The sequence below is a fragment of the Miniopterus natalensis genome, chromosome 2 (genome assembly GCF_054644295.1).
Source record: "Miniopterus natalensis isolate mMinNat1 chromosome 2, mMinNat1.hap1, whole genome shotgun sequence".
NCBI classification, from domain to species: domain Eukaryota; kingdom Metazoa; phylum Chordata; class Mammalia; order Chiroptera; family Miniopteridae; genus Miniopterus; species Miniopterus natalensis.
Genome location: NC_142082.1, coordinates 93,029,839 through 93,054,008, shown reverse-complemented (window position 1 = coordinate 93,054,008; position 24,170 = coordinate 93,029,839). Strand labels below are relative to the sequence as shown.

Genomic DNA, 24,170 nt, shown 5'->3' with positions numbered 1-24,170 from the left:
AGACAGCTACCCACAAAGACTAGCCAGGGCTCCTAGCAGGAAAGTGGAGCCTCGAAATGCAACTGAAAAGTAAGCATGCCTCTTGCCTACCTGTGGTACCTTGGAGGCCAAGAGGAAGTCAAAATAAAAAAGAATCCCTTCCTATATGCAGGATTTTCCAAAAGTGTAACTGGAAGGGAAGTAATTAACCCTGGGGTGCTTTACAGATTTTTGTGCATGAAACAGACTGTGGCGTATCAACAGGGAAGGTGTGGCAATTCTGAGCCTATAAAAGGATGATACTGTGTGATGTTCGTGAGTTGATTATTTGGAATTCTGTATTTTCATGTGGAAATACAGTTATAAATGGTGGCTCAGCTCATAAAAAGCCCATTTTCCTCATAATATTTCTAGCATACAGTACTAGGCCCTAACATTCTAGGTCATAGCCATTGTTTTAGGGTGTTTTTTTTTTCTTTTTTCAGAGAGAATGGAGGGTTGAGGGATGGAGAGAGAGAGAAACATTGTGAGAGACACATGGATTGGTTGCCTCTCACACACACACACACACACACACACACACACACAACTAGGGCCAGGGATCGAATCTGCAACCCAGGTATGTGCCCTTGACCGGGAATCGAACCCACAACCCTTCAGTGCATGGGCTGGTGCTCCAGCCACTTAGCCATGCTGGCCAGGGCCATAACCAGTGTTTCCATGGGAAAGTGCAGCATTCTAGGCTTGGGCTTCTGGGACCTAGCTCTCTCCCTGTCAGGCCCCTCCACATGCTATACCAGGCACTGGCTGTAGAGCCCCTCCATCTTGAACCTGTGGTTACAGCCCCTTTGTCCAACATCAGAGGTACTCAGACGTTTCTTGTATAATTTATTAGTCCTTAAAATAAGCCCATTATCTTTATAAGGTATTTCTAATTGTCTTTTATTTAGCACCAATATAAAAGTCAACTGATTAAATATAACCAGGCAGAATTGAATGATTGATTGGAGATGCAGACCTCAAGCTGACTCCCATCACAACCCATGCTGTCCCTGGTGGACACTGGCCTGTGACTGGAGCTAGGCCTTTGTCTAGGCCCATCCAGCTTTATAATCCCATCCTCACCTCTCCTTGTGAGAAACATGCCAAACCCTTCTCTGCCCCAGGCCTGTGCGGACCTGGGAATTTTGACAACCAAAACAACTAAAGTCAAGTTGGCTTTGTGTACATTACAGATGAACATCCACACTCAGTGTCCTGAGGGTAGGTTGGCTGGTTTGTGTTTTTGTGGGGGTTTTTCAGCTAGCCTAACATTTGTTAGCTGATAGGGTGGGAGGGGAGGGTGCAGTGCTTTGGGGTGAAGTGTCTTGGACAAAGCCTTCATGAGGAAGTCAGAGGAAGATGGAAATATAGAAAAGACGAGTATATAAAAGGGGGAGTTGCCATAGGATTGTTTGCTTTTCCCAACTGCCAACTACTCCACAGCTCTGGGCCACACAAGAGGCAGGGCCTGGAGTGAAGTGTCTAGCAGGTCAGAGGCAAAGTGGTAGTGTGGAGAGCACCCCCAACTTAGGAAGGCAAGATCTGGACTCAGATCCTAGCTTCACTGTATCCCCAGTCAGGTCACTCATCCTCTTGGCCTCTACAAAGACTGGAGGAAAAGGTGACAATACCACCCTTCCAGGCCTGGCATTCTGAGTAGGATCTGTGTGTAACTGCTTCCAGTAGCTGCCTGTTGTTAGATTTACCTAGAGCCTTTGTTGGCCCTTTAAAGAGGACAAACTCTTAGTTCAGCATGGGAAAGGAAGATCCAGATGTTAGTCAGGTAGTGCCACATTTAACTTCTTTGAGCCTTAGATCCCCCATTTCAAACTAGAGATACTAATGGCCATCCAGGTGGCCACCAACGTAAGGATCAATGAAATAATACATGTGAGAGTGTTTTGAAATGATAAAACAGTATCTTTGCTTATTGCATGCATCACTGGAATATAATAAAACATGCCTTACTATATGACGATATTCTTCTGCTCTTCAAAATTCACCTGTTACCTGCGCCCAGAGGTCAAAGTGAGAGGGTACTAAAGAGTTGCTGATGGTGGTCACATTTCAAAAGGAAGTACTACGTCAGGAAAAAATCAGTTTGCTGCCAAGGTAAAAGATGGAGCAGGTGAGCTTGCAGAGTGTTGAGGAATGCATAGCAGTAAGGATAAGAGTGTAGAGCTGCTGGTAAAAGGCCTCTGACCAGAACCAAGTCCCAGGGTTGCTCAAAAGTGATGACAAGCCCAGAGGATGCACAGGTGGTTTGAGAGGTTATAAATTTGGTGGCTGTTACAAAGAGACAGAACCTAGCATTTAAAAACTTTTTTAGCTTCTATTTGCCATGAGCTTTACTACATCTTTGCCTTTAGAACTAATGGACCAAATCCTTTATATCTCACGCCTTCAAAAAAGGCAAACAAATGTCACTCAAAATCAGACCCTCTGTGCTTCCTTTGCACACTCACTTCAGGGCTGAGTCTGGGTAGGACTCCCTTTATTTGACTGATGTTTCCAGTCAGTTTTCCCTCCTCGATTTCTTCTTTTTAAAACAATATTTATTGGGTGTGTTTTCTGACTATTCAAATAGTATACATTACGGAAATTTCAGAGCATGCAGAAAAGTCTGAAGAAGAAAGTCATAACCATGCAGTGTGAGTTCACTCAGCTCCCTTCTGGCCATTTCACATCCTGCCCTCCGCCCCCTGTTGAGAATGTTTTCTTCTTTTTAAACACTTACTTAAACCTGATGCCCCCTTTTCTAATTTCATTTCCTAATTTCTGTTCTGAATATTCTGTTACCACAAATGTCTTCCGTATTGGAAAGGGTGTATGAGGATGTGGTCTACTATATAAAAGAAGCTAAAAGCTCTATTTTGTGATTACCAGAAAGTAGAAACACATTATTAAATATACATGCAGGTACATACTTCCTTATTTTGGTGTGCATTGGTTGTGTATCATGTCACTTTGCCTTGCGAATGGATATGGACACTGTCCACTCTGTACCACAGCCTGTCTGGGGTGCCATCCATCCCAGGAAGTGGCACAGAGTATTCACTGACATTGTATTTCATGGGATTTATCCAGGTATTCTAAGTACCAACACAGACTGTACATTTTTGTAACAAAAAAGGTTGAATGTCAACCAATTATAAAGAAGTGTGTTTTTTAAGAAAGGAACAGTTCCCCCTACCCCAGCACATCAGCTGGTCACGGTCATGTCTGTTAAGAACACTGGATGTAATCAGCATTTCATACACACATGCACACACAGTCTCTGACTTTAGTTTTGAAGTTTTACCAGAAACCAGATTCATTGCATAGCACAAAGCACTATGGAGATCACTGTGAGGGGCTTAAAGGAAAGAAAACATGGTACCTGCATTTATTCAACTGCAATGCAGGACACCTCTCAGCCTTCTTTGACTAAAAAGGGTTACTTCTTACCCCTGTTCTAATTGTAAAGCCACCCACTCACCTGTGCACGCATGCTCACACACACACACACACACACACACACACACACACACTGGAATCCCTGAGGTGTCTGCTGAGGAGGGTGTTCCTTGTCTGCAGTGTGCTCTGTGGTTCTTTGATGATCCCTGTGAGCTCCTCCTCTTCCTCGAGTCACCATCAGGTCTCTAAGTCTCAAAGGTGTCTCTCTGCACACTATCTTCTCTCAGTCCCCTGTCCACGGCTCTTATCAGCAGTGTTACTGTGGGTGTTTAAGCACATTCTGTCAGCACCCCTTTTGGTCTTACAGTCCAAAGTGTGACAGCCTTCCCCCAGCTATGGCATTGTATCCCTCTGTGCAGATGGAAGGGACGGAAGAAAAGGGGGTGGTTGGCTCTCCCTGGCCCGGGGGTTGGGGTTGGTGTGTAGCAAAACGGACTGGTGGAAGTTGCCTCTGTGCGGACATGCTGTCCCCACACATCTAGCTTAGCGTTCAAAGCATTGCAGGTGTCAGAGCACTGGCAGCCCATCACAAGAATGGGTGCTACCTCCATAGACTCAGCTGCTTTCTGTGGGCATGGCAACCCAGCAGTCACAAACTCCTCTTTACCCCTTAGACTTATCCAAGCTTAGTTTTACCTGGAGCGTATGTGTCTGTGAATAAGGGTGCAGGTTTGGTTGGTTACCTGAGGTAATCACCTGTAAACCTAGAAGCAGTTTTAACCACGTGGTCCACAGAGGTAGGCAGATCTATCTAGGGCCTTTGGGAATTTTTGAGGAGAGAACCCAAAACTCAAAAGGCCACTGTATGGTAATACCCAGTGTCACCCCCCTCCCTGTGGGGACTAGAGGAAGAAGGAGCCGCCCACCATCAGGAAGGGAGCGTGTGCGTGTGCATTCCTTTTCTTAGCCACACACCCACATCAGGGCCCGACCACCCATGCCTGGGTCTGCTCTTACTCAGTTTCTGTGCCAAAAAAAAGGACTTAATTCATTTGTAGACTTTGTTTCCCTTTTTTCTGCTTTTCCGCTTCTTGTATTTTTTTTCTTTTCCTCCTGTTACTCCTTTCTCACTTTTATGCTTTTTGTCCTCTGCTTGTTTTTCATTTCGCCATCTCCCTGTCCCTCTTCACTTCCAAACTCTTCCTTCTCTTCCTTTTTGTCTTTCTCCTTCTCCTCTTCCTCTCCCTTGTTTGGTCCTTTTTGAAGTTGAGCCCAGTGGCGGGACTCCACGGCGTAGACCTCTCTCCTTCTGCCCTTGCTGTGTCCAGGAAGGTAACGTAACTCCCCAACCTCATCCCCACTGCCTCTCAGGCCATAGCAACACTAGTTAAAGAGGGACTCACACCCAGCTGTCTCTCTTTCTTTGACACTTGATAGCCCTGTTACAAAACTTCCTGAGTATGTGGCAGTTTCTTACAAGGTACAGTATCCCTTTGACTGTCTCAGGGGAGGACTGGGGTATGGAGTGAAGCCAGCGGGCCTCCAGGGCAGGCCTCCCAGCTGCAGCAGAGTCCCGCGATATTGCACCACCATTTGTGGTTGGGTCTTTCAGTTGCAAATCCAGCAGATAGAGGGGCCAGGTTCACAGGTGAGGAACCTCCCGCCTGTGTGGCAACAATTTGTATTGGTGGAGTCGAGGAATACTGTCCTTACAAAGACTGGTCTATACAAATGCCTCTGAGTTCTTTTCCCAAACAACCACTAAAAACAAACTTCTCTACCCTGTGTCTTGCTGAGTGTGTGTGATTTTTTTTTTAAGTTTGTCTGATTTGAAGTCTTTTGTGGTGATAAGACTGTCATTGAAAAGGCATGTGGGAAGGGGAAGGGGGAGTGTGGTCATGACTAACCCTTGCTAACCTCTTCCTCTGCTCTCCATGGTGCTCACATTTGACTTTCACCCACTCCACCATATACTTTTGCTCATTGGCTGTGAACAATCTCTACCAAAGCTCATGAGTGGTGTTTGGATGTCTCCCCATGGAATTTTGGGGAGGTGGGAAGGAGGGAGAGACTTCCTAGTGCATTTACAGCTTGCCACACTGGATAGCTTGCATGCTTCAGGGCTCCATCTCCCATGGCCATGTGGGCACACTGTGCAGAGACGCTCAGAAAGGAATGCATGGAACTGAGCTGTAGGCTGCTTTAACAGCCAAAGAACCAAGTCTATTGGGTTGGGTGAGAAGAGCTTTGGGCCCCAGACACTCCGGCACGCACTCCACAGTAGCAGGATCAGCCAGTCAGAAGGGAGCTTCCATCCTTCAGAGTAGGACTTGGGCAGGACTTCACCTTGGGAGCCAAGCTGCATGTGCACCGCACAGTGCATTCATTAACCCCTGCTTGTATGAACGTGATTCATTTCTGCCTCTCCAGAGTGTGGCCCCATTGAAAGACTAACTGGCTTGGGCCTCATGTGTGTCAAGCAAACAACATTGCAGAGAGTTGTCTTTGAACAGTGTGCAAGGAAGTCAAGTGTAAAGAGTATAGGAAAACCATGAGCAAGAAGCTTGGTACATGAGAGCCAGCCCCCCCCCACCAAGGGCATACTCCATATGTGTCTAGGCCTGGTCTTCACGGGATAGAACGTCCAACCAAGTGACTCAGAAAGTGGGAAGCACTTTGAAAGATTTCTCAGTCTAACGCCTCTTCACCTGGGGCCCGTGGATGGATTTCAGGAATCCCATGAACACCCTGGAGTTCTGTATGAAGTTGCTGGATGTATATACTGTACATGCATTTTTTTCTAAGAAGAGAGTCCCTAGCTTTCCTGAGATTCTCAAAATGGTTTGTAATGCAAAAATATTGAAGAACCACTGACATAGTCTGTCATTTGCCTTCAGGCAGGACCACACTATGGCTTTTTTGTGCTCCAAGGAAAAGGAGTTTTCCCTCTTTGAGTAATTTGATTCCTTGGAAAATTTTTCCATCCATCCTCCTGCTGCAGTTAAGCCCAGTGGGGTCGGGTTGCTCCTGGTGGAGGTCTAGGTCTCAGCATGCGGTGGTACAGGGTAGCCTGAGTTAGGCAGGCACCAGCCCGGACACTGCTGCTGGGGTTGGGTCAGAGTGAGCATGCCACCTCATTTAGTCTCTAGGATCTGCTGTTGTTTCTCTGCCCTCAGTGAGAAACCTGCTAGTCTTCTTGAGATATAGTTCATATCCCATGCAGGATCCATTGGAAGGATATTTGGTCAGGATAAAAGAAATGGTGAGGCCCCAAAGGGGTAGTGCCCAGAAAGAGCTGAGTTAATCAGTGTGACTTAAAAGGAAGCCAAGTGTGGTGTATAAATTCACGTTTGCCTCGGTCATTAGGCTGGTTTCCTCAGAGCAGGCCTACTACATAGAAAGTACCAAGTAAATATTAAATGAATGAATGAAAGAAAGAAAAAAGGAAGGCAAAGCACTTAATACCAAAGGTAAATCACTGAGCAGGAGAGGTCCAAACAAGTGGTGACCAGGTTACTGAGGGGTGAGGGCCGGGCCTGGGAAGGACAAATGCAAAGTGCAGGCTCCATTAGGCCCTGGGGGTGAGCGTGGCACTCCCTCCTGGGCGGCAGGCAAACTCTGGACCTGGCTTGGGAACGTTCCGGCAGCATCTTGCTCTGCTCTCTTTGCACATTTGCCCCAGTGTGATGACTCCTGCTGGCCAGGTAGACAGCAAGCCCTTCATGTGACTGACATGCCTTCTCTCTGCAGGCATGGGCAAGAAGGATGACCCCAAGCTGATGCAGGAGTGGTTCAGGCTGGTGCAAGAAAAGAATGCCATGGTGCGCTACGAGTCGGAGCTGATGATCTTGTGAGTGAGTGGCCTCAGGCTGGGGACCCAGCTAAGGGGGAATGTGAATTCAGTGCCTATCATGGCAGGAACACAGCTCCTTTAGGGAGTAAGGAGATATGGTCCCCTAGTCACTGTTGCTTGTCTCCCTCCTTCCCTCCCTTCCCAGTGCCCGGGAGCTAGAACTGGAAGACCGGCAGAGCCGACTACAGCAGGAACTCCGGGAGCGAATGGCAGTGGAAGGTAAAAGGGGGAACAAGGCTAAGCTTGCACATGGGAAGGCTGGGTGTGGGCCTCCTGGCCCTACAGACCTAATGTCTTCTGCTACTGCTCAGATCACCTTAAGACCGAGGAGGAGTTGTCAGAGGAGAAGAAGATCCTGAACGAGATGCTGGAGGTGGTAGAGCAGAGAGACGCCCTCGTGGCCTTGCTAGAGGAGCAGCGGCTCCGGGAGAAAGAGGAAGACAAGGACCTGGAGGCTGTCATGCTATCAAAGGGCTTCAGCCTGAACTGGTCCTGAGCTCCCACCCACGCTCAGCTAGCTGGTCTGTGGAATCTGCCTGACCTGCTGGGCTCTCCCAAACCACCTGGGTCCAAGATCTCAGAAGGCCTGGCACCTCCTGGGAGTTTGCACTCAAATGTCCACGTGCCTCTTGAAAAGCAGGTCAAGTGTCCGTGCTGTGGGGAACCCCAGGTGAAGATGATTATCTGCAACAGCTCTGTCTCCTTGAAAAGACTTGCCCTGACTTCCCACTGCAGGGAGTGAAGACCATGGAGTGCAGAGTTATAATGTGGGGAAAGAAAGGCCTGCATGTTCCCTGAAGACTCTCAGTGACCAGCGCCCCTTCTTGTGTAGGCACGTGTGATGAGAGAAGGAAGCTGAATCCCCTCTGTCAAAACCACAGCTGCCAGAGTGCACCCCACAGAGAGGAAGGGGCAACTGTCTTCATGCTCCCTGAAGTGTACCACCAAAGAAACAAAGGAGACACCGAAGAAAACCACTTGTGAACTAAGATAAGGAGGGGGCCGTGGCCAGTCAGAGTGATGCCTACCCTGCATCGCTGGGAAGCTGAAGGGCCCTGGTTTCTGAGTTCATTATGCACATAAGGAGGATCCAGGAGGGTCTGCTCCCCAGCTCCATACCACACACTGGACTCCACTTGGCCGAATGCCCCAGGCCTCTCTGACTATGGAATGAGGGCTGTGTATTGCTGCATTTTGCTTTTAATTCACAACCATTTTAACACTGGAAAATACTGACTTTGAGAGACAGGGGTGAGGCTCTACGTTCCAAGCCCCCAGTTGACAGACAGGCATTGACTGTTCAATGCTTCAGTCGGGGCAGGAGTAATCCTCCTTGGTGTTTTTCCTGCGTTTGCACATGAAATGAAGCTGACAATCTGGCAAGGCACTCAGCCGCTTCAGACTCTTTTTGTCAATTAACTTATTTTTTTAATACTTGAAAAAAAACAACACTTCATTTTTATATCTTTACTAGAGACACTGATCACCTGGCATCTGGTGTGGGAATGACAGAGGTGTCCAAACCAGCCTGACTGAACGCTTGCTGCATCCATCTGTTCATTAGCCAGCCTTCTTTATAGTGTTACCACGCTGGCATCAGAAAGCAGCTGAGACTCTTGTAGGGGTCCCTGCTCACAGTTCATCTGTCCCCTCCTGTACTTTGTGTCTGGATCCACCTCCTTCACCTGGCACTCTGTTCTCACTCTGGCACCAGACTTTATGTCTACACCACCTACTTGTCAAGGAAACACGTCAGCACTGTTTGAGGCCAGACCAGCAGGCACAGATTCCATTTGTCTCTCCCTGTGGGAATCCTGGCTCTGCAGAACCCATTTTTTTCAACTTTGGTATCAGGGTTTGTCACCTCCTGTAGCACACATATTAAAGAAAGTTGGGGGTAGGCCCTCTTCCAGGCTGACTGAGACAGTGCCTGGTGGGACCTTGCAACCCATCTGATTAGGATTCCCTCAGCCCAGCCTCAGATCCAAGCAGATAAACATGCAGGTGGGGCCACAGGTATTGGGGTTTATGTTGGTCTCCAAACAGATAACAGCTCCAGCCCAGACCTCCACAGTTCCTGGATCTTTGTGGGGAGACAAGGGGTGATAAGCACCATGCAACTAGCTCCTTGAGCCAAACTGCTTATTTCTTACAGCGTAGCCACTGTCTAAGGAATCCTGGTGGGGCACCATTTGTCCATCCACAGAATTAGCTCATGGTGAGCCCAAGGAGGAGGCCCACCAGTGCCAGGCCAGTCTGCGAGGGTCCTCTAGCCAACTCCTGTGCAGAGGGGCCAGTGTAGAGAGAACAGAGGCCTGGCAACTCTTCAAGGCCACCTGAGGGCAGGACAGATCAGGTGTCTGTGCTGACCTTGGAACTTCCATGGGAAACCACACTGTGCCTCAACTTGAACATCTGTTCTCACTACAAAGGAGCAAAGAACCTGTCTTCTTCACTTTGTCCCAAAGCTGCCATCTCCCTCATATGGAAATCCAGGAGTTGTGCTGCTGGTAGCCACCACAGCTCTGACTTCTTCACTTCCTGTTTGCAGATGAGGCAGGCAGAGTCTCTGTTTTTATTCTCTTTTCTTAAAAGGGGGAGAGAAGGGTGTTCTAGATTCCATCTTTAAACCCCAACCTTCCAATAAAATTGGACTTGGGACAGGACCTTTATTGCCTGTGTGGCCTTTTCCCTAACCCTCCACCTCTTAAAGGCCGCCACGCCCCTGGAGAGCTGCCTCCCTCCCTTGTAGCTCCTGTTAACTCCAGGACAGGGAAGCAGTTTACAAAGTGACTGGAAGGGATGCGGCCAGAGTGATCCTGTCTAAGTGGCCTAATGTAGGAGGGGCAGGAGATGTTACTACCTGCCCCTTGCTGCCAATACTGCATCCTTTGAAAACACACACTGCTTCCTTCAGTTATCAGAAAGGGGCTGAAGACTTTGTAGAGAAGCTTTAAAAATCCACAAGCCTGTAAAATGTTCCCCAGCACTGCCTTCCCAACAGTAAACTTTTTTTAAAGCTCCTGTTTTATAACCACTAGTTTGCAGTTTATTTAGTACCCTGGGTGAAATGCTTCATGAAATGTTTTCCAACTCTGGAAATGCATGCAGCTCCAGGCAGGTTTTCTTCTCAAGAATTAAGTCCCCTTGAAGGCAGGGGGTACAGGATATATATTTATCTGAAACCCCTGAGGTCGGGTGAGCCCAAACACAGGGCCAACTCAGTGGGCACTGGGCTCAGCATCACCTAGGGCAGCAGCAGGCACCACCAGCCCAGAGACTGGGTCACCTGTAGTGGGGCTGACCAACAGCAATGGGAGATTCTAACCCTGCTCATATGACATATTTGGGCCTTAGCCCCCAGGAGCCATTCTCCAGCTTCTTTTGACCAGCAGTGATAGACTATTCTTTTAAAAGAAAAGAAATTTTTCAGTGAGGCAGGAAGTGGAGAGAATTTAAAGAAAAAAAAATTCTAAGGTGGTAACAACTGAGCTACAAAGGGGAATCTTATGCGCAATAAAAGTTTTAAAAGGAATACACAGTGTATTTCTTAAGTCAGTGTACTGGACTTGGCAATGAGCCAGGATGCATTTCCAGGTCTACCACCTGCCTTTTTATGCAAGTCATTTTATGTCTAAGGTATGTGTGGGTGTGTACAAGGTTGTTTAAAGAAGATAACTTTTTTTTTTAGTTTGTGCTTTTTTTAATTATCCTGGCTCAGCCATGAACTGTTATCACTTGAGAAAATGTCTGAAGCAACCCAATGTGGTAAGAAGCTGCTCTTCAAAACCAAACCCCAGTATTTTCTCTTGAAAAGAAGCATGTCCTAGAGATTCTCTGAGTCAGAGTGAACCTGTGTCCTGGCAGCCTTCCTTACAAGTGCTGCTTCCAGGCCTGCTGGGCGCTGGCCTTTGACAACAGCCGACCTGGGAGCCAGTGCTGTGGAGTCTGCAGCCTCCAGGCCTCATCATTCAGATGTGTGAATATCCCTGAGTATATTCTGTGCACAGGGCCTTGAAGAGAGCTGACATAACCCTTCTTTAGAGTGGAAACATCCCTGAGAGACTGAAGAAAATAATCCCAACTCTCGTCTCTTTGCTACAAGAAGCCTCCTGGGCTGCTTTTCCAAATGGAGGCACGGTCCAGCTCTCTCCCCCTCCCGTAGTGTGTTGATCCATCAGGAGTACAGAGCTAATCCTTAAGGCACGATACTTCCCTCAGAAACAGTAACAAGGGAGAAAAAAAGGCAATAGATGGGTGGAAGTGAGCCTTGCCCAGCCTGGAGGTCAGCCTTAGAAGCTGGTTCCCACAGCCTTCTGACTTTATTTCCAGCTATTCCAGAAGGAAGAAGAGCCTCGCTGACACAGATGTGGACATCTCAGGTAGAGACGAGAGCCAGTGTGAGTGAATGTACTGTGGCCCTTGATTGCTAAAAGGAAAGATGGACCTCAGTGCATTCCTGTTGGGAAAGAAGAGGAGTTTGGAAGTCACCTGAGCTGATGCCAATTACCTTTTGTTCCTCAGAGGGGCTCCCTTTGATTGGAGCTGAAAGAAGGCAAGATTTGGCAGCAGTTCACAGCAACCCCAGGTGGCAGGAAATGGTGATTGTGGTTTTAGGTAGGCAACCAGAAAGGAAGGCTGCTGGAGCCCCAGGGAATGGCCCATTAGAAGCACTGCCTCCTTTCTATCCAAGAAACCACCATGTCTGATGGCTTCAAAATCCCTCCTGATCCCTGAATCCTCATGGTCCCTTCTTAGAAATCTGAGTGAAAAAATTATAAACGAAGAGAATATGCTATTTTATTTCACTTTATGAGCTGGCCAGACTTGCCCACTTAAGGAGACCCCTCCTTTTTTCTGTTACTGCTCAGAAGATCCCCAGCCATGCTCAGTTGAGAAGGGTAAGAAATCATCCTCTTAGGTGGGTTATGTTCCACTGAAAACGCATCGAACCAAGAAGCCTGGTAGACTAGGTGCCTGGGGTCACAGAGGCACTCCCAGACAGCCTATTGCTGCTGAACTTCACTAGGTAGCATTTTGCGCCAGCCTCACTTCTTGTGTCCTCTGCCCTAAGATCTTCATGCAGCTGGGCTTAAATGGGAAAGCTGGAGTCCCAACTCCTGTGGGTAGGTCATGTGTGCTGGCTGCCTCTGCCTGAGTAGCCACCTGTTACCAGGACAGACATGGAAGAGGAGACAGCGTCCTATGACATACATATGCACACACACTCCCTTCACTCCCAGCAGGGCCTTTCTGGACCAGAGTATGCTTCAGTCCTAAAGTAGGCTGGACTTCAGCCTTTGGCCCCAGGTGGGGCCAGCTGTGCTGGTGGCCCAGACACCAGAGCTAGGCAGGATCCAAGTTAAGTATCTTCCTGCCACCTTAAACGGCCTGGTCCTGGAAGGCTACAGCCATATTGACTGATCTCCGGGGTAGGCAGACGGTGCATGGCACATCCCCCCTGGGCCCAGGAGAAGAGACCTTCAGAGTGCCAGTGTGGAGGAGGAGCTGACTCACACAGTTCCTGTGAAATGAGGGCGAGGTTGCTGGTGTCTGTCCCCACGTGAGAGGGCAGTAGGGGTACGAGACATGAAACTTGTCCCTCCCCTTCCCAACTTCAGAGGTAGCCTTAGGCATATCACTCAGCTAGTCAGTGCCTCCCTCCCCGTCTCACCTGGCGCTGGTAACCATCCCGCAGGATTGGAGGAGGGCAGTCCATTAAGGAGCCTGCAACCGAGGCACGTGCCCTTGGCCAAAACTGAACCCAGGACCCTTCAGTCTGTGGGCCAGCATTCTAACCACTGAGCCAAACCTCCAGGGGTCTTCATGACTTAGAGTCATTGGAGCAAAGCAAAGAGGGAAACAAACAGAAAGTACCTTTCTTCAGTTGTGTGTGGTGGGGTGCACACCATTTACCTGCCAGCTGTTCACACTCATGTGGCCAACAACCAAAATAAAGTCAGTCATTATTTTATTTCTTCTGTAGAAGTGGATCATTTTTCCCCTCAATGAGCAAATTCACAGCCTCAGTGGTTTTAGGATATGCCCTCAAATTGAGGGCTGGAGGGGGCCTGCCTTCCTTGAGGCTCCAGCGCACCAGGACCACCTGCCCACCCAGGCCAGTGACGGCCACGCAGTTGGCCCCCAGCAGGGCGTGTTCCTGGGGTGGGGAGTGAAACAGCTGTGTTCCCTCTGCTCCTTCTCTCCTACTCACTATCTTCTTTGTTGGTTTGTTTGGGTTTGAAGGGGGCCACTGCTGGGTAGTAAGAATTCTCCTTCCCTTAACACTATATACACAGACCTGGGAGATATTGCAGGTTTGGTTCCAGACCACCATAATAAGTAATAAAGCCAGTATCACAATAAAGCAAGTCGTAATCTTTTTGCTGGTCTTGCCTTCAGTTTGTAAAAAACGCAATAAAGTGAAGCGCAATAAAATGAGGTGTGCATGTATATATCTTGACTGGAAAACAGCAGACAGAAAAATCATCTTCCCCAAGCTTTTTGCCCATCAGAGGACAGCCCCTCTCCACCAGCATGTCCACTTGCTTTAAGCCAGGGACAGGGAATGTCTGGCCCAACCTGCGGAATCATTTGGTCTGGCCCTGCCAAGGCAGCCGCAAAAACATCTATGTGAGAGAGGCACATTGATTGGGGCCCAGGATCGAGCCTGCAACCAATTGTATTGAATTTATCGAAATTCAATAAATCTGGGAGCTTTTTTCATAGCTAATTTTAAGTTGATAATTTTGTATGGCCCGTGAATGATGTTATAAATATCCAAATGGCCCTTGGCTGAAAAAAGGTTCCCCACCCCTGCTGTAGAGCATAAATAAGTGACTTTTAAAACAAATTTATAGTTACTATGTCCTCAGCTGGAGATCTTTCAGCCTTAAAGTTCAGGCTGGGTTGGGAAAGGGAAGCCAACAGGACTTCGACAATCACTGAGATGTCTGCCTCGCCATCTGTGATGGAGCAGGTGTTACTTGTTTCCTTTTACTAAACCAATTTTCAGTCCTGAGTTGTCCTCACACGTGAACGCGTTAGGCATCTGGATTTCAGATTTCCAGTAGCCTCCATTCTCTCCAAGCTCAGCCTTAAACACAAATGAATGTAAACAGGGACTCCAGACAGAGCTGTCACCAAGCCCTCCTGACAGTGTTATGGGCCACACTCACCAAGCCCTCCTGACAGTGTTATGGGCCACACGCAGGGCTGTGCAGGTGTTTGAGGCTGTGGATCCAGGCCTAGGTTCAGTTTCCCTGCAAGCTTGGGTTTGGGCATGAGTATGACCTGGGCCAGGGCCAGCCTGGAAAGGCCAGGTCATACCAGGAGTTCAGGGAAGCCCAGCACTGTTCCCCTAAAATCAGCTCACACCTAGGCCTGAAACAGCCTATGAGGAGACTGTGAAGGGACCCAGGCCTGAAAAGAAGGGAAAGATTTGAATTTTGCTAAAAAACAGTAAGCTTTGCCCTTGAGGTTGGGACAGGAAAAGACAGGTGTGAGACCTCCCCAGGACCAGAAGAGGAAAGCTCAGCTGGGAAGGAACACAGGCAATAAATAGGAAAGGAACCCAGCCCTCTCTGACTGGGTACCAGTGACTCAGAGGAAGGTGGGTATAGTAGTTCTATTGAGCTGCCATAGCAAAGTACCACAGACCCGATGGCTTAACCAACAGAAATCTATTTTCTCACAGTTCTGGAGGCCCAGAAGTCCAAGATGAAGGGTTGTCCGGGTTGGTTTCCTCTGAGGCCTCTCTCCTTGGCTTGTAGATATCTGCCTTCTCCCTGTATCGAAACATGGTCTTTTCTCTGTGGGTGTCCGAGCCCCAATCTCCTCTTCCCTCAAGGACAATAGATTGGATTAGGGCCCCACCCTAATGACTTCATTTAATCTTAATTACCTCTTTAAAGGCCCTGTCTCCAAAAACAGACACATTCTGAGAGACTGAGGGTTAGAGCTTCAACATATGAATTGGGGGGGGGACACAATTCAGCCCATAACAATGAGCTTAGAACCAATCTTTTAGAAAAGAGGTTCCTTAAAGATGTTTTTGAAAATGCCAGCCTGTTTCTGCTGCAATAAAGGAAATTTAGGAAGGGGGATGGGGTTTCACAGGAGGAGCAGTGCCGGCAGCAGAAACGATGAGACACCTCAGGGAAAAGTGAAACTGTCAGATTCTGACTTTGCTCAGACAGCTACACCCTCTCAGTCAAAATCTCCCTGGGTCTGTGTCCATTTTTTTGGTTGTTGCTGGTTTTTTAAATATGCCTTTATTGATTTCAGAGAGAGGAAGGGAGAGGGAGAGAGATAGAAACATCAGTGATGAGTCATTGATCCGCTGCCTCCTGCACACCCCCCACTGGGGATCCAGCCCGCAACCGGGCATGTGCCCTGACTGGGAATTAAATGGGGATCTCCTGCATGGTAGGATGCTCAACCGCTGAGCCACGCTGGCCAAGCTGTGTCCAGTTTTCATTACTAAAAACATTATTCTCGTTTATTTATTTATGTATTTATTTCATTTTTTAATTAAGATTATTTTTACATATAGTAAAATTCACCTTTTAGTGTGGAGTTCTGTGAGAGTTCTTATACTTTTGACAAAAGTATATAGTTGTGTAACTGTTGTAGGCTGTGGGAAGGGCACCAGTGTTAGACTGGTGAGGTCACACTGGACCTGGGTTCAGCAACCTTGGTACTGAGTTCTGACTAGGAAAGAATTCAGAGCCAAGACTCCAACTATAAGGGAACATTTATGTGGTAAATTATAGAGGTAGAAGAAGTAACTCCTTGACAAAATGAGCTTAGGAAACAAGTTATAGAGGTAAAGGAAGGAGCCTTGGAGCTTGGGAATGAGGAAGCTGATGGTAACTCACCTGGGGGAGGGGGAGGGGGAGGAAAAGGTGGTGGTGTGCTCCCAGTAGGGAGAGTGCTCTGGGTCCTCGTCCTAAGGGCTTTAAGGGAGGAGATTTTAGGGGATGTCCCAGGGGAAGATCTCAATAGACTTCAGCAGATTTCCAGGTTGTCCTTTCAGGGTTGGGTCTCCACTGACTGACTGGTCAGCTCCAGGGCAGGTCATTTGCCAGGGCAGCTGGTCCTGAGATCAGCCATGGAGTCGCTGGTCCGGTTTTGATGCTTTTCTGGACCTGGAGCTGAAATACAGCTGAGGCCTCGGTGTCATTTCTAGGGAGGAAAGGTCAGGGGGTCCAAACCACATGAGCAGTGTGATACGCTAGGGGAGGAAAGGTCACCCTTCAGCAAGGTCCCACCCTACAATTGTCTGTTGCTAGGCACCTGGGGCTTTCCACCCTGGTGATATTCTGTACCTGGCCCATTGTCCTTGCTCTACTCACGTCTGTCTAACTGCCTACAACATAACCACCAGCACCATCAGGATATAGACAAATTACATCACCCCCAGAATTCCCCTCTGTTCCTCTATAGTCACACCTCCTACCAATCTGTGGCAGCCACTGATCTGTTTCTGACCCTATAGTCTTGCAAGAAGCATCCTTCTCTCTAAATTTACAAACAGTGCTGACAGACTGTAAAGCCCAAAGCATAGTAAAAGCAGCAAATTAGAACTTGGGGATTGGATTTTGGAGAAGCTACCCTGACTGTGAGAAGTCTCTGTGAAAGACTTGCAAGAAGCTAGTTAGGAGTGCAAAGAATTAGGGGCCGAGTGGCATAAGCCCCACCCAGTATAACACGGTCAGTGGCTCCACACTGTTTAAGATAAAATCCCAAAGGCCTCACCCAGGCTCTCCAAGCCTCCCTGCCAACACTTTGTGCCCTCCGGCCCTCACCGATGCTGCACCAGCTACATTTACCTTCTTCCTGCCTTGGGACACTTGCAGTAGATGTCCCCTGTGTCCAGAATGCTCTTCCTCTATTGTCATGTGTGGTCCCTTTTGACTTTAGCCATCAGTTTAGAGATCACCTTCTCAGGTGACCCAGTCTGAGTAGCCACCAAATCACTCACCCTCACTGTGCCCTTTAGTCTTCTGCACAGCAACCCGACACCACTTGATGTTTTTCTTGTCCTCACATTCATTCCATTTGTTGAGCACCCATGAGTACCAGGCACTGTATTAGACACCAAGGCAAGAGCATGAATAAAACAAGTTACTGTCCTCCTTGTAGAGATTACTTTCCAGGGAGGGGCAATAGTTCAGCACAAAGAAATAATTATAGAATGTTTCAGTTTGTGCTGTGTGCTGTGGAGGAAAAAAAGCAGGCCCAGAAAAACATCCAGGCTGTTGGGCTGAAGCAGAATAATAAGGGGACAGTGGTAGGAACTGAGCTGAGGTAGGCTGCACATATGTAGGACTTTGTAGGTTAGTGAAAAACCTTGGGAAACCACAGAGAATTTTAGAGTTACAGCATCTGACCTTTTGTAAAAGAAAAAATATAGGGAGCCAAGGTAGAAATGAGGGGACCTGTTTGCTATTGCAACAGCAAAGGGAGGTCATAGTGCACAGGGTGAACCAACAGGGAATGTGAAGCAGCTGGGATGAAGCTATTCTGCTGGTGGAAGTCTGGAATGATACAACCACTTGGGGAAACTGGCAGTTTCTAATAAAGTTAGACATTTCCCAACCCTATGACCCATCAGTTCTACTCTTAGGTATTACACTCAAGAGAAGTGCAAACGTGTCCACAAAAAGGTTTGCAGGACAATGTGCAAGGCAGCATTATTGTAACCTTGTATCTGCCATATTTGGGGCCGCATGGACTGATGAGCAGACGTGCACTTAGGGAGACAGGAACAGTGGTGCTGCCCAGAGCCACAGTTTTCTTTCACAGCATGGGTCCATATTTGTAATTATGACACTGAGGCATGGAAAAATGAAATGATATTCAGAGTCCTATTTCAGAACACAAAGAAGTATGTCATCCATCATTCAAAGCTGAGCAATCAGAAGTGGGGAGAGCCGAGTGGTGTCAAGGTTGGAAGGATTACCTTACATGCATTGGTTAGAAGTTAAACTCCTCCTGACACAACATGCAGTGGCAGCCTAGGGACAGTACTAGCAGCACACTTATGGTTCTCTATGTGCTTAAGGAACTAGAGTATGGGTGCCAGAAGTGACTTATAGCTTATATGGGCCTATGCTGCCCAAGTGAGGTGTCTGTCCTGGGCAACCATAAAGCTCTCCTGCCCCTCCAATTCTTCTCACTCTTCCTTTGCAGGATGGAGTGTTGAGCTGAGACCACTGACTGGTCATTTACTTCCTGATCTCAGGTATCCTAACTAGTGTTGTCCCCTTCACACTGTGAACCCTGAGAAAGAAGACACCTACTAAGAAGGGCTCAGTTGGTTGGAGCATTGTCTTGTACAACAAAAAGGTTGCAGGTTCAGTCCCCCATCAGGGCACATACAGCAGGCAACCGATCAATGTTTCTCTCACACTGATGTCTCTCTCTCTCTTTTCCCCCTTCCTCTCTCTTTCTAAAAATCAATAAAAACATATCCTCAGGTGAGGATTTTTTAAAAAGTAAAATATCTCAAAAAAATTTTTAAAAGAAGGAAAAGGGCCCCTGGTGGCTAACTGGGCTCAAATTTAAACAAACAAACCAAACAAAAACAAAAGAGCCTAGCAGGCTTTTTCACACAGGGGCCTCTCACACAAACTGCACTTCAAGGAGAAGCCTGCAATGTGTTTCTGCCATCTGCATCAGCCCCTGTAAAAAAGTTCAACCAATAGGACTCAGACTTTCCCCAGTCAGAACTGCACAACTCTGACCAACCAGAGCAGCTCTGTTCTGACCAATCAGGACAGTGCCTTTCGGCCCAATCAAACTGAGAATTTGGAGTCTTCACTTGCAGGACAGACCAATCAGGGACCAGAAGTGAGGACTTCTGTCCTATAAGCCAGCTTCCCTCTGGCTCTGAGAGCACACTTTCCCTTTGCACCTGAGACAAGGCTGTGTCTCCTTGACTGAGTTGAACCACCAAAGATATCTTGATGGAGAAGAGTTAAGCCAACCAGCACAGGCCAAAGCAGACTGGTGTGCAGCAGAGCTGTCTGGCCAAAGAGAGTCCTGGACCAAGGGGTGTCTCACAGTGGTGCCTTTTTCACAGCTGTGTTGTATCACAATTGAGCTGTCCCACAACTGTGCTGTTTTGTTTTCTTTTTATTTATATATTGGCTGATTGATTTTAGTGAGATAGGAAGAAAGAAATATTGATGTGGGAGAGATACATCCAATTGGTTGACTCCTGCATGTGCCCCAACTGGGCCAGAGATCATACCTGCAACCTAGGTACATGCCCTTGACTAGGAATCGAACCTGAGACCCTTTGGTCCATGGGCTAATGCTCTAACCACTGAGCAACATGGGCCAAGACACAGAGACATTTATTTTAAAATATTATTTGCTATTTATACTTTAACCACTTGGATATGTAACTGATAAAGAAATCAACTTGAAATATAGATAACACTGCCTAAATTTAACAAATGATTCCATTATGTGGTTTTTATTATAATAGTTGTTATTCACTGTAAAATTAGTGCCCCAGTCAGTCATTTAAGAAAAATTGGAGGTGACTTAGGTAAACACGGTACCTGGATCCTCCCACAACCATATCAAAATTACAACTAAACTACAAAACAACCATTATTGAGAACCATCTGAAATCTAGCTGAACAGAAGTCCTATAACTAAGAATATAAAGAAGAAGCCACATTGAGACTGGTGGGAAGGGCAGAGACATGGAACAGGCTGGTCCCACAGCCATGTATGACAGTTAAAAATTGGGAGGGAGCCCGGCCTGTGTGACTCAGTGGTTGAGCATGACCTATGATCCAGGAGATCTCGGTTCGATTCCCGGTCAGGGTACACGCCCGTGTTGCAGGCTCACTCCTCAGTAGGGGGCATGCAGAAGGCAGCTGATCAATGACTCTCATATTGATGTTTCTATCCCTCTTTCTTCCCCTCCCTTTCTCTCTCTGAAGTCAATAAAGATTTTTTTTTTTTTTTCAATTGGGAAGGATATCTCGGCAACAGCTGTCCCGCCTGAGGAGTGAGTGGTCCCAGCTCCACACCTGACACCCCCAGACCAGGGTTCCAGTGCTGGGAAGAGAAGCCCCCATAACTTCTGGCTGTGAAAACCAGTGGGGATTGTGGCTGAGCGAAACGAAGGGCTGCTGGAGTTCCATGTGTTCCTCTAAAGGGCCCACACACAAACTCACGTGACATCACTTGCTCTGACCTCCGGTACTGGGGCAGCAGCTTGAAAGATGCCAGGGACATACATGGAGAAATTGAGTTGTTTGGCATCAGGGTGAGAGCTGGAGGGGCAGCTTTCTCCCAGACAAAAGTGCTGGCAGAGGCTATTGTTCCCTTCCTAAGCCCACCCCCCACAGAGGCAGGAGGCGGACACCATACCTGAGTCTCCATCAACCTGGCTGACACACTTTACCTCACCCTGGTGATTCCCTGAGATCTCATTTCACCCAGCTTTCAGGCCTACCCAACCACTTTCCAATGGCATTTCCATACAAATGGCCTGTCTTGGCTTAAGCTGCCAACTTTTCTAAAACTTCTCAATCAAGCAGCATCTGGCCTCTGCATACTCTGTACTTCTTGCTAAGTGGACCCAAGCTTAGCACTAGCAGCAGTGGCCCCAGTTTGAAGCTTGGCCTCTTCCGGACACCTCCAAGCCCAGCACAAGTAGCAGGTATCGTCAGATTGCTTTGTAGCTCATGCTGAGTCGCCCCAGGCAGGCCACAAATGGCAGCCGACTTTGGTCTGCACCTCCCATAAGGTCCCAGTGCCAGCATATCTGGTAGACAGCTCTAGATCATGCTGAAGCACCACCCAACCACCTCCATGGGTGACACACTCAAAGGGTGGACTTGGTGGGTACCTGAGCCTCTCCAAAGGGAGTTATGCTCCATGGGGGTCAGTCCTGCACAGAAAATCTTCCATGGTGGTCCTGGCCAGTTCTTGCAGCCAATCAGCCTGAGGGTAAATCCCTCCCATTGATGTGCCAACAGCAATCAAGTCTCAACTACAACAGGAGGGTGCACACAGCCCACAAAGGGGTCATAGTTTGAGCACCTAGGTTGGGTGACTGGGAATGCTTCACCACTGCACCCTACAGGACACCTACTATGTACTACCAAGTCTGGGAGATGTAGCAGCTCTACCTAATACATAGGACCAAACACAGGGAGACAGCCAAAATGAGAAGACAAAGAAACATTTCCCAAATAAAAGAACTGGACAAAACTCCAGAAGAAAGAACTAAACAAAAAGGAGGCATGCAATCTACCAGATGCAGAGTCTAAAACACTGGTTATAGGTTGCTCAATGAATTTAGGGAAGAGTAGAGAACTCTAAATGACAACTTCAACAAAGAGCTAGGAATACAGCCCAGCTGGGTGTGGCTCAGCTGTTGAACATCCAGGAGATCGTGGTTTGATTCCCGGTCAAGACACATGCCCGGGTTGCAGGCTTGCTCCCCAGTCCGGGGCACGTAGGGGGCAGCCAATCAATGACTCTCTCATCATTGATGTTTCTATCTCCCTCTCCCTCCCTCTCTCTGAAATCAATAAAGTTGTGTGTGTGTTTTAAATAATGTAGTTTAAAAAAAATAAAAAAGAATCAGTCCAAAGTGAGGAATACACTAAGTGAAATGAAGAATACACTACAAGGAATCAACAGTAGAGTAGATGACGCAGAGGACCAAATCAGTGATTTAGAAGATAAAGAAGCAGAAGACACCCAATCAGAACAGCAAAAAGGAAAAAATTTTTAAAATGAAAATAGTTTAAGGAGCCTCTGGGAAAACTTCAAGTGTGCCAACATTCACATCATGGGGGTACTGGAAGGAGAAGAGAGAGCAAGAAATCGAAAACCTATTTGAAAAAAATTATAATGGAAAATTTCCCTAACCTGGTGAAAGAAACAGACATATAAGTCCAGAAAGTGCAGAAAGTCCCAAATAAGATGAACCCAGAGAGGCCCATACCAAGGCACATCATCATTAAAATACCAAAGATTAGCCATGGCCAGGTGGCTCAGTTTATTGGAGCATAGTCTTGTACACCAAAAGGTTGTGGGTTCAATCCCCTGTCCGGACACATATAAGAGGCAATCAATTGATGTTCTCACATGGATAGGTGTTTCTCTCTCTCTCTCTCTCTCTCTCTTTCTGTCCCTTCCTCTCTCACTAAAAATCAGTGGAAACATATACTAGGGTGAGGATTTTTTTTTTAAATGCCAAAGGTTAAAGACAAAGAGAGAATCTTAAAAGTAGCAAGAGAAAAGCAGTTAGTTACTTACAATTTGAGCTCCCATAAGACTCTCAGCTGATGTCTCAAAAGAAACTTTGCAGGCCAGCAAAGCTATCATTCATAATCTATCAACAATTACTTTAAATGCAAATGGATTAAATGCTCCAAATCAAAAGACATACTGTGGCTGAATACATAACAAAACAAGACTTGGGATGGAAAAAGATATTTCATGAACATGGAAACAAAAACAACAACAACAAAAGCTGAGTTAGCAATACCTATAACAGACATAAGAGACTTTAAAACAAAGGCACATATAGAACAAGAGACAACCAAGGACCCAGCAATTCCGCTTCTGAATTACCCTAGGGAATCTAAAACACTAAATTGAAAAGACATATACATTCGTATGTTCATTGCAGCATTATTTACAATAGCTGAGATATGCAAGCGACCTCAGTGTCCATCAATAGGCAAGTGGATAAAGAAGTGGTGCAAATATACAATGGAATATGATGCAGCCATAAAAAATAATGAACTTTTGCCATCTGCAGCAACATGGATGGACCTAGAGGGTATTGTGATGAGTGAAATAAGCCAAAGAAAGACAAATGCCAGATTATTTAACTTATATATGGAACCTAAAAAACAAAATAAACAAGCAGGATAGAAACATACTCATAGATACAGAGAACATTTTGAAGGTTGCCAGATGGGGGGTGGAGGGATGGGTGAAAAAAGTGACGGGATTTAGAAATACAAATTAGTAATCACGGAATAGTCATGGAGATTTGGAGTACAGCATAAAGAATATAGTCAATAATATTGTAATAACTATATATGGTATCAGATGGGTACCAGATTTATTGGGGTGACCACTTTGTGAGTTACATAAAGGCCTAGTTGCAAGGTGGTACACCTGAAACTAATATAATATTGTATGTCAACTGTAACTTAAAAATAAAAAATATTAAAAAAAGAAAAATTGGATAACACACAAAAAGTAGAAATTAGAAAATCGTTGTGATTTTTATTATTTTACTGTAACCATGTGATGATTTTTGGTTATATGTCCTTCCACTCTTTTTCTTCTTTTTTTTAAATACTCACCTGAGGATGTTTTTTTTCTATTACTTTTCAGAGAGAGTGGAGGGGGGAAAAACATGTATGTGAGAGTGAGACACATGGATTGGCTGCCCTCCAGGGCAGGAGATGGAGCCTGCAACCGAGGCACGTGCTCTTATTAAACCTGGGACCCTTCAGTCTGTGGGCCCACCCTCTAACCACTGAGCCAAAGGCTTTTTCTAATTTTTTTAAAGTTCAGTTTCTATTCTTATGTTCAGGTATAGCAACTTCCTTGGTCCTATTTGCTTCCTCATCCTTTACAGAAACTCATTTTCCTGTTTCTGTTTCGTTGGCGCCAGAAGTTCTGGTTTAGCCCTGGCCAGACGGTAGTCCTGGGGATATCTGTGCACCTTGCGAGGGGCTTTAACTCGGTCATTAGGTCTTGTTCCCTGAGGACTAGGCATTTCTGAGGCTTCTTCAAAACCAGCCTCGGGGGCTTCTGAAAAGTTTCACAAGAGAAACACTGGGAATTATCCCTGAGTCCTGGAGAAAACGGCCAACCTTCCCAGATGGCTCCCTAG

At 46.9% G+C, this 24,170-nt stretch overlaps 1 protein-coding gene across 6 annotated transcripts in view; it reads left to right on the top strand.

Annotated features, from left to right (window-relative positions):
• MICAL3 (microtubule associated monooxygenase, calponin and LIM domain containing 3) overlaps positions 1-13,968 on the top strand; it is a 233,196-nt gene extending 219,228 nt beyond the window's left edge. For 5 of the 6 annotated variants that reach the window (XM_087814402.1, XM_087814401.1, XM_087814400.1 and 2 more), the window contains 3 exons: positions 7,168-7,267; positions 7,416-7,489; positions 7,582-13,968. In XM_087814402.1, the coding sequence (XP_087670528.1) occupies positions 7,168-7,267; positions 7,416-7,489; positions 7,582-7,766 (359 nt within the window). In that variant the 3' untranslated portion in view covers positions 7,767-13,968. Of the gene's footprint in view, positions 1-4,683; positions 4,750-7,167; positions 7,268-7,415; positions 7,490-7,581 lie in introns of all 6 variants that reach the window. The other variant, XM_087814403.1, reaches the window with a different exon arrangement.
• Positions 13,969-24,170: the final 10,202 nt, after the last annotated feature.